General features: G+C 38.7%; 2 protein-coding genes across 2 annotated transcripts; both read right to left on the minus strand.

Moving 5' to 3' along the window:
- Positions 1-1389: 1389 nt before the first annotated feature.
- LOC122645414 lies at positions 1390-1857 on the minus strand. The gene has a single exon (XM_043838721.1). It carries the CDS (start codon positions 1855-1857, stop codon positions 1390-1392), a length of 468 nt encoding a protein of 155 aa, XP_043694656.1.
- A 14439-nt stretch (positions 1858-16296) lies between these two features.
- Positions 16297-16764, minus strand: LOC122645416. The gene has a single exon (XM_043838722.1). It carries the CDS (start codon positions 16762-16764, stop codon positions 16297-16299), a length of 468 nt encoding a protein of 155 aa, XP_043694657.1.
- Between the last annotated feature and the right edge of the window lie 649 nt (positions 16765-17413).

The raw sequence follows: 17413 nt of genomic DNA on the forward strand, positions 1-17413 counted from the left end.
TTTCTAACAGATCAAATAAAATAACAAGTGATAATAAAAACCCCAAAAAACCATATCAAGGATTTTTTGTTGAGCTTATAATTAAACAAGGTAGCAAGGCAGAAATTCTTAAGGGAGGAATAAGACAAGAATTCAGATGTCAAACCCAACGGCCCAAATATGTTTAACCCAATCATATGAAAGGAATTAATGGCAGTATGATTCGACACAGTTTCCACATAAAGCACAAGAGGGGTCAATCTGAAGCCATCTTGATAAAGTTGCCTTGATAGAAAGTCCTGCATTTAACATATGCCAGAAAAAAAATGTTTAAACTTGGGATGTATTTTAAGCTTCCAAAAGAATTTTCATCAAGTGGAAAGATAAGAATTATGACCAGGGGGTGGTAAATATAGAGAACTAGCATCTAATAATTTTCTACTAATTCTACCATTCTTGGCCAAAGTGCACACCACCCGCTATTATCATAAACAAATAAATTAAGGCAATTTTTTGAATAAAAGGAGAAATATCTAGAGGAATTGAAACATCGAGTAAAGCTGAATTCCACCAACTCAACCCAAATGCACAATTTTAAGTTGTGTTTGTTATGCATTCTAGGTTGATTTTCCATTTTTGGACGATAAAAACAACTACTTTTATCATTTGAGAATGCAAAATCGACTTAGAATGCATACCAAACAGTATTGCCTTGCAATATGGGCAGGCTATGGTTGCCATGTGGCAAAATATTTATTAGTTCAATTTTTAGCCTCAGTTAAGGTCCATCAATCCCATTCATACGTAAAATTTCAGTTTAAAAAGGGCTAGGTCTTACATGTGGCAAAAATCATTGTTAAAGCTTGGTATTAAAATATAAATTGAATGAAAAGAAGCACAACATTTCAAGGCTTCAAAATACACAAGAATATTTTAGAGGAAAGCTCTCTGAACTTGGCCGCATGATGTGTCCAAACACATGGGTGGTGGGCGAAATGACCACTCTGGCTCCCTGAATGATCAAAATGACCACAACGCCCCGCCTTATGTGTGTAGGGCAGTCAGTGCCCCGTGTGCTCCCGGACAAAGAACAATGCCCCAATATTTTAATACAAGGTGGAGTATATGATTGAATTGTTCAGTGAAATTTAACATGTGATCAATTTAAATTCTCCACAGAAACCCCTCCATGTGGTTTAAATTACAAACAACCTCTGTCATCTGTCTTAGTTGATGAACAAGAATTTTGTGATACTTTTTGCCTTTAATCTATAAGCTAGAGAGGATGAGAAAAGTAAACAATTTGTTGTGATATTTCAAAATTCTGATTAATATACATACAGAGTCTCACCTATATACCCAATTGGTATAAAAACAAGAACAATAATAATAATATTAATTATCTACAAGCTAGAGGTGAATCTCAGCTAAGATCCAATTGGCCATCTCCATCAAATGCAAGGCCACCATGAACGTCGACGTTGGAACGCTAATCGCAACAAGAGCTACCATCCCCAAAGCCACACTTGGCCTCGTTTCCATAAGTTGTGTCTGTAGCAAACCCACTGCCTCACATACGTCGGAGTCGTAATCTGTATAATACTTCTTCTCCCACTCCATCCAATTCTCAGGCGGCTCTTGATTTCTCTCCACCATCTTCATCTCCTGAATACGCTTCCTCAACACTATCATGTTTTCGTCCACCAGCTTTCCTCTCCCACTCCCATCTCCCTTCGCCGCAGCTAACGTCGTCGGATATCGATTGCAGCGGTGCCGGAATCCTATTTTCCGTCGATTGGATTTGCTTGAAGAGGGTTGTGGAGGATTGGGAAGAAACAGAGAGGACCCATTATTAATGGAGGACATGCTTTGTACCATGGCTAGCTTTCTTCTTCTTAAGTTTGAAAGGAGGGAGAGTGTCACTTGGGTATTTAAAAGCCGATTTGGTCCCACGTGGCTAAACCGTGTTTTAGGAACAGAAGCTATCCCTTATCCATGCGCGTTTTTTGTTGAGATAATTCCGGAAGTTGACAGTTGGCAAATTTTGACAGTGACATGTGGTTTACTCTGTACTTAGCCGAGAAAAGATCTTTCCTCATTCGTCGTCGCTTTCGTTGCTGTTTTATTTTCTTTCGTAGCCCTTAAGTTTCAGTACGGTGTCAAAGCTCAGCTCGAACCGATCTGATCAGACCATACTGTTTGGTCCAATCCAGACAAAATGGAATAGAACGAACCCTTATTGACTGAATACATTCATTCTTGTGTCTGATAGTAAATCAATTACAAAACCGATACAAAATTGGAATGAAATTAAAACCGATCAAAGCCAAAATTTCTCGATCGATTTAGTTTTGGGTTGCTAACAATAAAACCGAAACCAATTTAACCCGAACAAACCGAACCAAACCAATCGATTGATACCTTTTTGTCTTCAAGCAATAAAGCGTGCCCCAGTGTCTACGTCGGTATCTATTCGCTTAATAAAATGGATTTGATATATAGATAACTCTGCATCAAAAGGTCAAAAAAGGGACAAATTAAGAAGGTTCCAATCACACACAGCTCCATGTGGAAACTGGTAAATGAAGGAATTAAGGACGGTGAAGGCGGTAAGGAACGTCTTTCGTCACTTCATGGCACAGTTGCACGCGTAATGACCACGAAACTTAAGAGCAACTCCAAACGGCTTTTCTCATTTTCTACACAAAAAAAAAAAAAAAAAAAAAAAATTCCCAAACGGCCATAACGGTGTGGTCAAAGTAATGGTGGAATTGCTGGCGCATTGGTGACGAAAGTTGAGAATAAATCCAAACAGATACTCTCCAGCGCACCGGTGAGTTTAGCGCACTTCGGACGAAAGGAGTTGTTCGATTATGGCATGCGCCGCAAGCGCTGTACTCACTGACGCTTTGGAGAGGATTTTTTTCGCATGTTTTACTCTAATACTTAAAATTCTAGATTTGGATAGGTGTTGAGCTTAATAATGTAATTTAATTTGAATTGAAATTAGTCTAAATAGTTGAAACATTAGGTGATGGAATTGAGAAGAAGTAAAGATTTTCATAGATCTTCAAATTTTGGAATTTTTTATTTAAAAGTCTAGTAAATATTGTTATTAGTTGTAAATTTCATTGGTTCTCTACTATTTTATTATATTTATTAAAAAAAGAAATGATAAAATAAAGAAAAAATTACTTGGACACCCCCTAGACTATGGCCATTTTGCTTACTATCCCCAACTTTTCAAACAGTTACTTGACACCCCTTGAAAGTTGACGATGTTAGTTTGTTGTTAGTGGTTGAATGGAAAAGTTCATTTTCCCCTTATCACATATTCAATAGAAAAACAGTGAAATTGACAGATTTACCACTTCTTCCTCTTCTTCTTCTCCTGCAACCAAAAAAAAACCAGCAGCCATGGCTGTACGTGAAGATACTACGAGAGATTGAGACCTGAACTCTGCGGTTCCCTGATTTTTTATTCAATCTGAACCCAGAATAAATTGCACCAAATCCTGCGGTCCCTTCCCACTTGGCTTCCTGAACAACTGAGTGGTCAGCCGGACTTGTAGAGAACTCAGAATAAACAACTCCCCCCATTTGAAGCAAGAAATCTGTTAAAATAGTCAAATAGTTAAAGATGGAGCGAGGCAGTGGGGGTATACATGATGTCTGAATAGACTACAATGGTGTATTCGTCGTTCGCCGGTGACGTGGATTCGTCAATCCGTGGTCAAACTAGAGCTTTAGAAAGAAGAGAAGAGAAGAGAGTAGGAAACAAAGGGGACTGATTTACAATTCTAGTGGATTTGGAGATTTTGATTTCGGTGTCTCATTAGATTTCTGTTTTGAATTGGGGGAGGGGAGGCCGAGGTCGAGGGGCACAGGTGCAAGAGGCAGAGGTCTGAGGGTTCACGGTGCAGAGCAGTAGGGGGTGTGAGTGGGCTTTCCGACTAGGGTGCTCATAGCAGGGAGGGAGCACAGTAGGTGGCGGGGAGGGGGTGCTGCAGGGAGGAGGGGAGGGAGACAGCGAGAACCCCCTAATCGTTGACTATGGATCACACTTTTAAAGAGTAAAGAAATCCATTTTAATCCATCTATGACATCTTATTCCCTACCACCGACTCTATAAGACTGTAACCATATAAAACCCCAAGCATTCATTAGATGTCGAAGCTACGTACAGTAGAACCAGATGGTGTACTTCACGAAAGATCGATATCAACAAGTCAACATTCTCCGATCCACAGTAGATGAACGATTCAAAAATTGCAGCAAGGAAGAAAAATAAATTTACCTACTAAAATACTTGAAAATAGTCGAAGTACAAGGAATCGAATGGTATAAATCTCAAACTAAAAAAAGAAAATCCGTTAGTCTCTGAGTAGTTTAGATGGAATAGTAGAAAATAGATTCAGAGACGTACGAGATCTTCAAATCATTTATTGGTAGAACGATCTAAGCATGAATGCGAGGAAAGAGACAAGGAAAGCAGCGGCGACTGATGCGGATACGGCACCGAGTCCGGCACCAGAAGTAGGACTTGGAGCTGGAGCATCAACAGCGATAGCATCTCCAATGAAGGAGAAGACGGCGAGGACAACCGCCATAAGAGCCACGAACGAAGCTTTTCTCTTTGATTCCGATTCGACCTTTTGGGCTTAATCTTCGAAGATGCCCTAATAGTTTTTGAAACAGCAGCTATGGTTGCTGGTTTTTTTTTTTGATTGCAGGAGGAAGAAGGAGAAGCAGAATAAGAAGAAGAAAGAGAAGGGGGGCACATATATCACTTCACTACACCTTAAGGGTAGTTTAGGCTTTACAAAATATTTAACCCATGGTAACGGTGACTGACTAACGGACAGGGCTACTTGAAAGAAATGGCAAACTGTAGGGGGTGTTCAAGTAATTGTTTTAAACGTTGGGGAGACTAAGTAATTAGGCCATAGTATAGGGGGTGTCAAGTAATTTTCTCTAAAATAAATAAAGGGAATATGCTTTCAAAGGCTAAGGTGTACACTGTTTCTACTTATATCCTATTTTTTATTATTTTTTCTCTCTCATCCAATAAATGAATAAACAATGTTTAGGTGAGAGGGTGGAGAGTACCCTGTTTGCTCAGAGAACTCTTCCAAAAATAAATATCTAAATGTATTCATGGTTGATTTAAAAGTGTGGTTTGAGAATCGGGCATAGTCAGAATCTAAGTCAATCAATTTCGTTGATTCTTTTAATCATGCTTTAATCCCATAAATTATTAGTACACCCCCATCCCATTTAACAATTAAAAAAAAAAAACGAAAAAAGGTATGGTAGCTTGCATTGTTAGAAAATTAGGTCTACTTGGGGGAGTCACCCGAGCCAAGTAAAAAAAAATTGAAACATAATCAAGAGTTTTGAGGAGAGAGAGAGAGAGAGAGAGAGAGAGAAGAAACCACCAACATGTGGGTCTCACTGCACTTATTCCTCTCTCTCCCACTAAATTTTATCTCACCTTCATTTTACTTTTCCAAACATGTTGGTCAACTCCCCCCCACCCCCCACCCATCCCCCCACATATGTTCGCACCACTATAACAATCCTACCCCACAAGTCCCCTCTACGAATGAGGCCTATGAGAATTCCATGAATAGTATTCAAATTCCTACAAAATTTGTTGGACTTTGAACACGTTTAGGATGGGAATATGTGGGATGCCTTGTCAATAGACAACCCAAAAAGAAAATACTAGTTCAAAAGTTGTCTAATCAGATTCCCACCCCAACATAAACAAACTTTCCTAATAGTGGTAAGGGAAGAGTTTCCCACTAGATAATTTTCACACCCCACAACTTTCCCTCTAAACAAATGAGACTTTCTAGTTTGATGATAGAGTTTTTGTATGTATATTTCTATATCTATAAGTTGCTCATCTTTTCAGGTTTCGTTAATATCCCCCATGAAGCTTTAGCTAAGCGTTGTTATATGAGAAGACCATTCATCCTTCGCCTCCAAAGAGTGAAGTTCTTCTTTTCATTGAACTTCTTAATTTTGTATTTAACGCTTGAACATGTCATCATGATAGCAAACACCAAAAATGAAATAATTTAGAATCTCTGATACCAAATTGTAGGAATGAAATTTTATACATGATGCAAAAAATAAAAAGAAAGAGTAATCAAACAACCACAACACAAAGATATACGTGGTTCAACAAAGTGTCTATGTCCACAGAGAGATGCGAGCGACTTCACTAGCAATGAAAAAAAGAATTAGAAGTTTTCTTCTTCTTGTCTCTTTATGTTTATAAACAATTTCCTAAAAACACGCATTGCTAACAATTTAAAGGTAATACAATGGAATACAAATTTTCATAATTACCCCATGTAAAACATATAATACAAGACATCAACCCTCAATAAACAAATACCTCTATGGGTTATAATAGGTCTCTAAGTTTCTTTAGTCAGCATGACCAGAGTCCTGTACTTAACGTTCGAGCCTTCATGATGTCATCATGATAGCAAACATCAGAAACAAAATAACCTAGAATCTCTGATACCAATTGATAAAAATGAAAACATATACATGACGTAGAAAATAAATCAAAAGATCAACCAAACAACCAAAACATAAAGATATACATGGTCCGACAAGGTGTCAACATCCACGAAGAGATGAGAGCAGCCTCACTAGCAATGAAAAAAAGGGTTACAATCTCTCTTTCTCATGCCTCTCTGTGTTTATAAAGAATTCCCCATAAGCCTAATAACCCCGCATCACTACCAATTTAAAAGGATAAAAATTTTCATAAATACTCTATGTGTAGAAAAAAAAAATACACATTAACTCTTACTTTTGAGGGGGGTGATAGGGCCCTTAATTCCTTTACTCAGCATGATCACGTTATTGTGTTGCTTACCTAATCAATAACCTCTCAATGTCCTACTTGACACTTGAACCCTCTTGTGTCATCATAAAAGCAAGCATTAGAAACAAAATAGCCTAGAATCTTTGATACCAATTCTTAGAAACAAAAAACTTATACATAACTCATAAAATAGACCAAAAGAGCAATCAAACAACCACAACATAAATATATATGTGGTTCAATAAAATGTCTGCATTGATAGAGAGATGAGAACAATTTCACTACCAATGAAATAAAGGATACAAGCTGTCATCCTCATGTCTCTCTGTGTTTACAAAGAATTCCCCATAACTCTAATAACCTTGCATCACTAACAATTTAAAGGAAAAACAAAGGGATACAAATTTTCAGAACTACCTCATGTAAAATACAGAAAACAAGACATCAACCTTCAATAAATTGATACCTTTGTGGATTATGATGGGCCCTAAGTTCTTTTAGTCAGCATGATCAGGTTCTTGTATTACTTACCTAGTCGAATGGAAGGACGTTGCCCCTTGATTCTCATTATGCCTCTTGTCTTCCCTTGTGGTGGTGTGAGGTGGCTTTGAATGCGATACATATGCCACTATGTCATGTCCATTGCTTCGTGGTTCTGGCTTGTCTGTGTTGTATGTTCTCTAAGATGCGGGACATGTTGTGTGAGATAGTATTAAAAATAATGAACCTTAAAGTGGATAGGAGGTATGGAGTCCAATTACTCAAGGACAATGCATCTATGCAAATGGAAAAATTGTAAGATCTTCCCAAAGGGAAGTCATTGGATCTGGCCCACTAAACCACAAGACACATTTATGGGCCCATCAAACACTATAGCTTGCTTAAAAGTTGTTTTATTCAAACTACACCTCAATTGAAAATATGTCATCAAGCACTCATAAAAGACTAAACATATAATTTAAAAAGAAAAGGCACAACAAAAGTTGTGATATGTTTGGTTCATCGTTTTAGTAACCATGGGTAGATCTGGATCCGATACCAATCTAGATTGGTCCGTATCGGTTATATTTTTACTCTATCCATACAGATCCAACGATACAGGATCATCCAAGAATCGGCCAATTCGATACTGATTCCTTAAATTGAGGTATCAAATTCAAGGTTTAAACAAATATAGACCCAAGGCCATAAATGAGAGCTTATGGCCTATTGTCACTTGGTCCTTTGTGTCGAGATGAGTCAATTTATTGACTGACCAAAGAGAAGTTTGAAGTCTCCTTCAATTTCCAATGAGGTCACCTGTTATACCCGCACCCTAGGATGCAATTAAATATTATTTCTTCTCGTGACGTGTAGATACCACTGCCATGTATGCTGGTGACATGTTCTCCATGATGGTCAAACCCAGCTACAAAATCGTTGACCACAGTACGGGCTTGCCTGTGGAGGAAATATTCCTCAATCGGCAGTGGGGAAAGTTCGTCGATGGCAACTTTGTCGACTATCCTTCAAGTACCAGCCCGGGAAGCGAGGAGTTTAGGAAAGAGCACCTGGACCGTCGCCTCAGTTGGACACTTCGTTCAGTGATGAACTTGGCATTGCTGTGGCGAAGCTATTCGGGGTCATGGGTGATAAACCGTGACAAGAGAAATGTATGTTCTAACCTTTAATTTAATTACTTACCCCTCCCTTCGGTGTCCTCGAAGTGCGGGTTGGGGTTTGAACCACCCAAGCTAGTATGGTTGAATAGGAAATATTTCCAATTGTGGGTCCCATTTATTTAAGGGAGCGTGTGATGGGCTTATAATCCCATGGTGGGTGGATCCATCCTTAAGTGGATTCTTTTCTATTTGAAACCAATGGGTCGGCCCATTTAGCCCATTAGGCCCATTTGACTTAATGAACTAAAAATGGATTTCTATTCTAGTGTTACCCAACCAAACTGGTCCTAAGGTCTTTTTTTGCCTATTTAGAGCTAAAGACATTTACTTCTCATTACTATTCTCACCTAACCTTAAACGTGGAGGAGAGAAAGGAGAAGAGGTGTGGAGGAGCTTGTTAGGGAGGCTTGAGGATCTTACTTCTTGTAGCTTCAACGTGGGTGCTACTTCCTTGAGGTAGGTAAGCCTTTAAGGCCCTCCCTTTCTTTTTTATTTTGGATTTTTTGGATTGGGAGATGATGGAGAATCGGTCTAGGGTTTGTCTTGAGACCCAAAAATCGATGGGAACTCATGGCCTTGATTTTGTGGAGCTATTTGACTCCATTGGCTAACCCCAAAGCTCCCAATTCCATCCCCATCGATAGACATAGGGTTTCTATCCTATTATGCCCTAAATGAAGTTCTCCTTGCTTTCCTTTATTGAATCCATGGATTGCATAGGCTTAATGGGGTCTTAGGACCCTAATGTGCCAAGGAGAAAGCCCTCTTGGTGATTCCTTTGCTCCAATCTACTTGAAAATGGAAGCTTTGATGAAGAATCCTTTAATTTTGGGGTTTGGAGACACGCGGTTTTACTTGCGGTTTCAAGACCTATGAGAAACCGCCCCTGTAACCACCCTGAGACCATCCTCTTAAGAAGCCCTCTGTTAAAGTCGATTTTACCTACGGTTTCATATACCCTGAGAAACCACACGTAAAACCGCACCTAGCAGAACCCTTCCTAAGCCCCTGTTAAGGTTGGATTTACAGGTGGTTTTAAGTTTGGGCATGAAATCACCCATAAAACCACCCTATCTTTAAAGTCTACAGCTTAGGTAATTTGTGGGGGACCTTTTTGGGGATCCTCCCCTTTGACATAATTAACCCTAGTCTCACTCTTTCACTAGGTTAAATCTCTCATTTTTGCAACGTGTTACTTAATCGCGGCGACATCTTCTAGCTTCGGGATATAACACCTAGGGTGAGTGGGTTTGGTTTGTTTGCATAATTTTACCATGCTATTAGTATAATTAATTTGGCATGATTTGTGCATTTGCATATTTTATTAAATGATGAACATGATTATGATTGTGGTTGTTATTACATTTTAATGGGTCACGGTGCCAGTGAGTGTCGGTGCCGGTGCCGGTGCCGAAACCCTGAATATTATATATTTATGAAGTAATTTTGTTGAATGTCATATTGAACTGTATGCGCCGTGCCGTGCTGGTAACCGGGCACTAAACCAGATGAAAAGTTGATGCGCCCGGATTGCCTCTCGGGACGATAGGACTTGCATGTAGTATATCTGCGGCTAGGATTTTTGCACCCTTATGCTACGACCCTTACCAACAAGGGTTTAGGTGTTGGGTAATCAGTACACCGGATTCTGTGAAGGGGAGAGAGGCCACTCATGGTAGTATTGGTTGTCGGGGTCTGCCACTGAGTGGTCTTGGAGGCTTCGATCGGCGTAAGCCCCCTGGAGACAATTGAGAATTTATTGTGGTGATAAGATAAGTGACCCACAGTGTCTTCCGAGTTGTCACAGTTGCATATACCTGACTTAGTTGTGTGTTAGGTGAAAAATGGAATTAACATGTGCATGCATCATTGGACTATGTGAATTGCGTGTTTGTGTATCCCCATCCCCTCACTGGCTCAGTGGAGCTAACCCCCTCGTGCGCACACTTTTTAGAATATGGTGCAGGTACGAAAGAGCCGGAAGCTGTGTTTGAGGAACATGGCGACGGGTGTCCTTGTGACGATTGCGCCTAAGGCGTGAGGATACTTGGGACTTGTTCCCCTTTTGTTATTTTAGGGCTTAAAGCCCATGTATAAATATTTACTGTTATACCCTTGTTGATAGTTATTAGATGGTCTTGGAAAATGTATTAATTATAGTATTAATCATTTACCTTTGAACATCTTGTAACTATTTGATTTTATACGCTTCCGCAAAACTATTGATCTTTTGGAATGTAATATTCCCTTTCCGCACTCTGATATTATATGGCTTTAATATTGGTTATGACTGTGCGTTGGGACACTGTGTCAGTGATCCTGGTAGCTTAATGGGATGACACGCGTCGTCCTAGTCACTCCTTATATTATATTATATCCCTTGTCTGGGATAGGGGTGTGACATCACCTCTAACTATAATTACAAAAAAAAATCCTATCTCATGCATGGATTTAAAAATCAATTTAGCCGATCCAATTCATGCGGATTGAAATCAGCCGATTTGAACAGGAATCATCTTACAGATCAAAAGCGACAAAAATAATTCAATGGTAAGAACTCCTCCACTGTAGACATATTTTTTGTTTTGAGTGAGATTGAACCAATTCATATGGATAAAAACCCTTCAACAAATTAAAGGGAGTAAAATTCATCGTAGGTTTCTTTGCTCCAAACCATGTGGTTGGGTGTCTCAAAAGTGATAGAACTCTCTTAAGAGGCATTAGAAGCAATTAGAATGAGGTTAGGATGACAAAAGTCCAAATCAATCATTCCTTCTCGTAGTATGAAACCCAAGAGTCGACGCTTAATGAGCTTAGGTAGACATTGGATCGATAAAGATCCATCGACCGACTATTGGCCAACTCCAGTTGTTGTCAACAGATATTTAAGCATCTAACACATGAGCTTTGACATCGAGCAAGTGCCAAATAAGGATCGTTCAACATCGATACAGGTTTGTTCAATGCCAAATAGAGCACAATGTATGTTGATGTTCTCAAGAAAGTCTTGAAAATCAAGATCAACAAATTATAGAAATGCTTTGACGACATTTCTCACCACTACGAATTTAGTTTTAGGGTTATTTTCAATTGTTAGCAATTATTTTTCGGTTCAATGTTTTGCTTTTAGAACAATCATTACTTTCAATTTTTTTTTGTTTATTTTGACTGAACTTAATTGTCACTTCACTAAGCTGCTTATGTACCCTTAGACATTTCAAGGGATCATGTCATAAAGTAGTTCAAATATACTAAGTCTTCTATAGACATAACTAGGGTTGCAACATGGTCGGGTTGGGTCGGGCTTTTTAAAACCCTAGCCCAACCCTGAATCCCCTTAGCTAGGCCCAGACCCGCCCTGACCCTGACTCAGGGCCTAAAAACCTTGACCCTAACCCTGACCCTGACGGGCCAAGCTAAGCCCAAGCCCCCCCTGATTGACTCTGATTGGGCCGGGCCAGGCGGGCTGGCCCTGATTGACCCTGACCCTGACCTCATCTTTCCTTCTAATAAAATCACTTTACTAAATATTAAAAAAAAAACAAAAAAAAAACAGAGCATAGTGATCATTTTAAAGGGAATTCAATTCAGAGGGAAGGGAGAAAGAAGGGCGCTTAGCCCAAAATTACAGAAATCACAAGCACTACAAGCCTATAACAGAACCTTATTGAATCACAAAACAGGAGCTTCTAGTTAAATCTTGGTGAACAACTGGAAAAAAAAAAGAAGAAAGAACTATCATTGAGCCTTTAAAATCACCCTACTCTAATCAATAAAGCAAACTTTGAGCCAAAACCATTCTTTGGAAAGGTACAGAGGCAAATTCCCATATCTTCATCGTTCCATCATCGCTTGCTGAAGCTAACAGACGGGTTTCCTACAGAAAATCAAAAAGCCAAGGACATGAGTGCTAAATACTCTAAACCAACATTGGAAAGGCACCAATTTGTAGATAAATATGAGCTGTGGTGTTTAACAGTAGAGATGGGGCACTCTTCCCGTTACCATGATAGTGGTAAGGTGAATGAGTGAAGGAAAGGAAATCTGGAAGAAATATTTAGCCCTATGAAATACTAATCAGATGGAATCTTGAACCTAAAAATAATATACAAGGCGTAACAGATTGTAGCTATGCAAGATTGTTGCAATATTTAGCCCTATGAAATACTAATAAGATGGAATCTTGACCATATATATTCTGCCATTAAATAGCAATGAACAATGCGCAATGAGCAATAGACCCACATACATATAGAGACATAAAGAGAATGAGAAATGCATAGATCTAATAAGGGTTAGATTCCATCTCTTTCTTCATCATCACCAGAGAATTTTAAACGACTCTTTACCTTGTTTTAGAAACAGAACCTTCGATCGTTCAGCAAGTGAGAACCTTCGTTTCTCCAGCGAGTTAGAGAGAGAGGTGATAAAGAGAATCACTCCATGAGAGAGACGAGTTTGTCTGTTTTAAGTTACAAGCAAAGGGGTAGGGGCTTGGCATTCTCTGAGAAAAAAACTTACAGACAGAGAGGAAGAAATGAGAGATTCGCCACTGAAATCGCTGGCTGAACGAAGACAGAGAAGAAGAAGAGGAACAAAGTGTGTCCACACTCCACCGCTACAGTCACCTTGGAAATAGATACTATATTTCAACCGCTGCAACTAATCGGAGACGGAGAAGAGGAAGGGAGCAGGATATTGAGGTTTTGAAGATGACTCGCCGGCTGCAGTCAACCTAAAACGAGAACGGCAACAAAGCAGAAGGAGGCAGCAACTAGGGTTCCAAGCATTTGGGTTTTGTTCGCAAGAGGAGATAAGAAACACTTGACTGGGAGTGTGGGAAAGTGGGAATCGGGTAGGGCGAGGGTTTGTGAGTTGTGAGTTTTATTTCATTTAAAAAAAAAAATAATATTAAAAACTTAGAAGCGAGCGTATTATATCTTTTTTTTCCTGGTAGGAAGCGTATTATACGTTCGTTATGAAAAAATCGAAAAAGAAATCAAACCAAACAACATCCCAATTCATAAATATAAATCACCCTATAAAATTGAAATAGAAATCATACCAAATCATCGCTTAGGCCATATTTGGTATTATTTTTATTTCAATTTTGCATTGATTTCATGAAATAGTCAACAAATGGATTTTTGGTCAAGAATTTGAAATTGTATTTCATTGAAAATAGGTGTAATTAGGGCTGCAACAAAGTCGGGTTGGGCCGGGCTTTTTAAAACCCTAGTCCAACCCTGAGTCCCCTTAGCTAGGCCCAGACCCGCCCTGACCCTGACTCAGCCTTGTCAAACTCGGTCAAGATGAGTCACATTTTTTTATTATGCTATAAATATCATTATATTTATATCATTATATGATTTGGACAATTTATGACCTTCCTCGTCGTTGGTCTTTTGCCGAGTTTATCATGACTTAGGTAAAATATCGAGTCTTATTTGACTCGGACAATTGATGACCCAGTCTCGTCATTTTTACAGTCTCGTCATTTTTACCCTGACCTAGTCTACAGAGTACCAAGTCTACAAACTCTGCACTTCTACAGTCTACCCGACTCTTGACCAAGTTTTCCAAAATTTGACTCGACTCGGGTGACTCGCCGCCCCAAGTCAAAACCCGGTTTTCCAACTATGCTTTAAATAACTACTATGTTTTTTTAAGGTTTATGCCTATTTGATGAAGTGCCGTCGTGTAGGTTTTATGTGTGTGAGATTCTTGGGATCTTCAATTATTTAATTGATTAAAAAAAAATTTCTTGAAACAAAAAGGGGAAATGTAAACAAAATACAAAAGTTGGAATCAAATATAGTTAGTAAATCAAACGCTTAATTGAAAAAGATGGTTTTACCCATATAAAACGTTAGATATGGATCTATTATTTATACGTGTATTTTATGTTGCTTTGCATATGTACTTAGAGGTCAAATTTTTTTCTTTTATGTCCCCCTCTGGCCCCCAATACCTAAATTTGGCATTTTTTAGTTTTATTTGTTTAATGAATTTGTACATTAATCCTTCGCAAGTTGGTTATAATAAATAAATAAATATATATATATAATGTACTTAGAGGTCAAATTTATGAACCCTATTTTTTATTTTAAGAAAATCAAAATAATAGAAAAAGATTCAGGACAGTAGTTGGTGACTTGGTGTCATATTATCATATTTTGTAATATAATATCCCATATAATATAATATCATATTATCATTAATTCATTATATATAATCAGGGTCAAAATCAGGGCCAAAATCAGGGTCGGGCCGACCCTAGGTCTCAACCCTGACCCGACCCGACCTGACCCTAACTCAAGGTGAGGAATTTTTTACCCTAACCCGCCCTCAGGGCCAGAAATCTTAGCCCAGGCCCTGTTCGGGCTCAGGGCGAGCCAGGGCCAAACTTGCACCCCTAGACATAACATATTCTTTAGCTAATTCATAGTAGTTAAATATGGTAATTTGATCCCGTCAAAATCTTGTTCTCGATATTTGATCATCTACTCCTGGACATTCTTAAAATCATATTCCAGCTTCTCCATGTTTTTTGCCTTAATAATCAGGTCTTAATTGACTCAATTGTCAATGACGGTGCCAGATTTGAGGTGATGAAAATATCATCCTCTCCGATGACCATGTTTAGATTCTCATGGAGGCCTTCACGCGGACAACATGTTTGGCTATGGTCCACAGTGTCTTGTTGAGGAATTGGCTTATTCTGGTTTTAAACCAAACTCAGTAACCGACTTAATTAGGTGTTGCATTTGAGCTTGAATATACTCTTTGGCTAACAATTGGTTCTCACCATCACTCATCTCTGGTTCTTAACTGGGATAAGGAATGTGTTCAGACAACATAAAATGGGTACTTTGGGTCAATTTGGATTCAAACCTAGCCCATGAGGAAGGCGGTTCGGGTAGGTCTTGTTCCGTCTCCGTGGAATTGCCTATTAAATGGAATCCTGATTAGGCTAACTTTTCTTCATTAATTACCTCACTAATCTTAGATGGTTTAGTACCTTCAAATGTCACACTTCGAAAGATGAAATATGCAAGCACATACCAACCAGACAAAACACGCATCAAACAAGTGTTAGTGAGTGTCGATATTAAGGATCATATAGTTTGATTGGGCTTTCAAGAGTTTGATAAGTGGTTCTAACTCTTGTTCACTTTTAAAGGGCAATACCTTATTTTGACCTCTCTAGGTATTTCTTAGATATTACATTAATAAGGGTAAATTACACATTGCCTCTTGGTTTTTAAACGAAACTCAAATCACCTTGTGGTTTTTGAAAATACTCATCTTTTCTGTTGTTAGTTATTTGTATGAAAGAACTATTTTACCCTTGTATTAAAATATTAGAATTAAATTTACAATAATACTATCCTTCAAAATCTATGTTTAGATGTCAAAGGTAGTTTAGGAATATAAATTTATTATAAAACTAACGATAAGGACTAATTTGTCATATTAGGGTCTAATACATGAAGTGATTTGAGTATTTTCAAAAACTAGGGGATGACGTGTAATTTACCCTATTAATAATCTTAGATTCTTCCATGATTTCAAGACCTCTAATCACAGGCGCTAAAATGAAATCCCAAGTAAAACAGGGGAAATTTGCAAACACATAGGAGAAGGGGAGGCAGCAGGAATTCCTCCAGAGCTGCATTTTGAGAAATTAAAGAAGAGAAAGACACTCAATAATGGTAATTGGATGAAAGAATTAAGAGATCTCCATTATATAATTGTTATACTACTTGTATACAAAATAGCATCATCAGAGAGAGTCACAGTTACTCAGTTGATGAGATGAATCCCAGACAAGATTCCATTAGCTACATTCATCAACTGTAACATGATCATCACTGTGGATGTGGGAACACTTAATGCAACGAGTGCAAGCATTCCAAGAGCCAAACTGGGTCTTGTGTTCATCAATTGAGATTGCAAAACCCCAACTGCTCTGCAAATACTGGCATCATAGGTTGTATAGTACTTCTTCTCCCACTCCATCCAATCCTCCGGTGGTTCGTAATTCCTCTCCACCATCTTCGTCTCATGAATCCTCCTTCTCAGCACTATCATACTCTCATCCACAAGCCGTCCGCCATAACCCCAATCGCACTCGCCTCTTCTCACGGCGGAAATGGGTACCTTCTGTTGCCGGAAACCCAATCTCCGATTCCGTGAACCTGCAAACGAAGAAGATGGTTGTGGAGGAAGAAGAACAGGGGATGATGAACACAGAGAAGAAGTCGCTTCCATAGGGCTGCTTATAGGCTTTAAATGAGGAAAGATCAGATCTTTGAAAACCGTAAAGATCTACAGATATGTTTGTGTTGGCTGTTGTGTGTGATTTGATTTGGGATTTGGTGATTTCATTCTCTCTATTTATAGATAGAATTGGGAATTGGAGAAGTTGCAGAGGACCGTGGGTCATGTGCAGCGAATCTTAGGGTAAAAGTTAACTTCGTAACGGAGGAAACGCCGGGTGGGGTGTAACGACCATTGGCATCTTCCGCGTTGTCTTCAGGAGATTCCACATCTAGAGATCTAACCACCGCCCACCGCAGATAACTGTTTTTTAAAAGAGAAATTATTAAATTAATTGAAATTGCCAATAAAGGAATAATAATAGTTAGCGGTCCTAGAATGGATGCCACGTGGCTATGTATTGGAGGCTCTTATGAATTGTGATTGACTTTTTATAGCAATTATTGGGGTTAGGTCGGCGGATTTAATTACGTCAAGCATTTTGTAAAAGAATAAATTAAATTAATCAGTTAATTTCGGAAAATAGTGCTTTAATATTATAATTAGGTTAAAAGTTTTATGCACGGTTGTGTATAAGAAGAATCTTTGACATTGATTTTTAGTAATCGTTAAATTAAATTGTTTTAATCTGAACCGTCCA

Source organism: Telopea speciosissima, chromosome 11 (assembly GCF_018873765.1).
Source record: "Telopea speciosissima isolate NSW1024214 ecotype Mountain lineage chromosome 11, Tspe_v1, whole genome shotgun sequence".
In the NCBI taxonomy this organism is placed as follows: domain Eukaryota; kingdom Viridiplantae; phylum Streptophyta; class Magnoliopsida; order Proteales; family Proteaceae; genus Telopea; species Telopea speciosissima.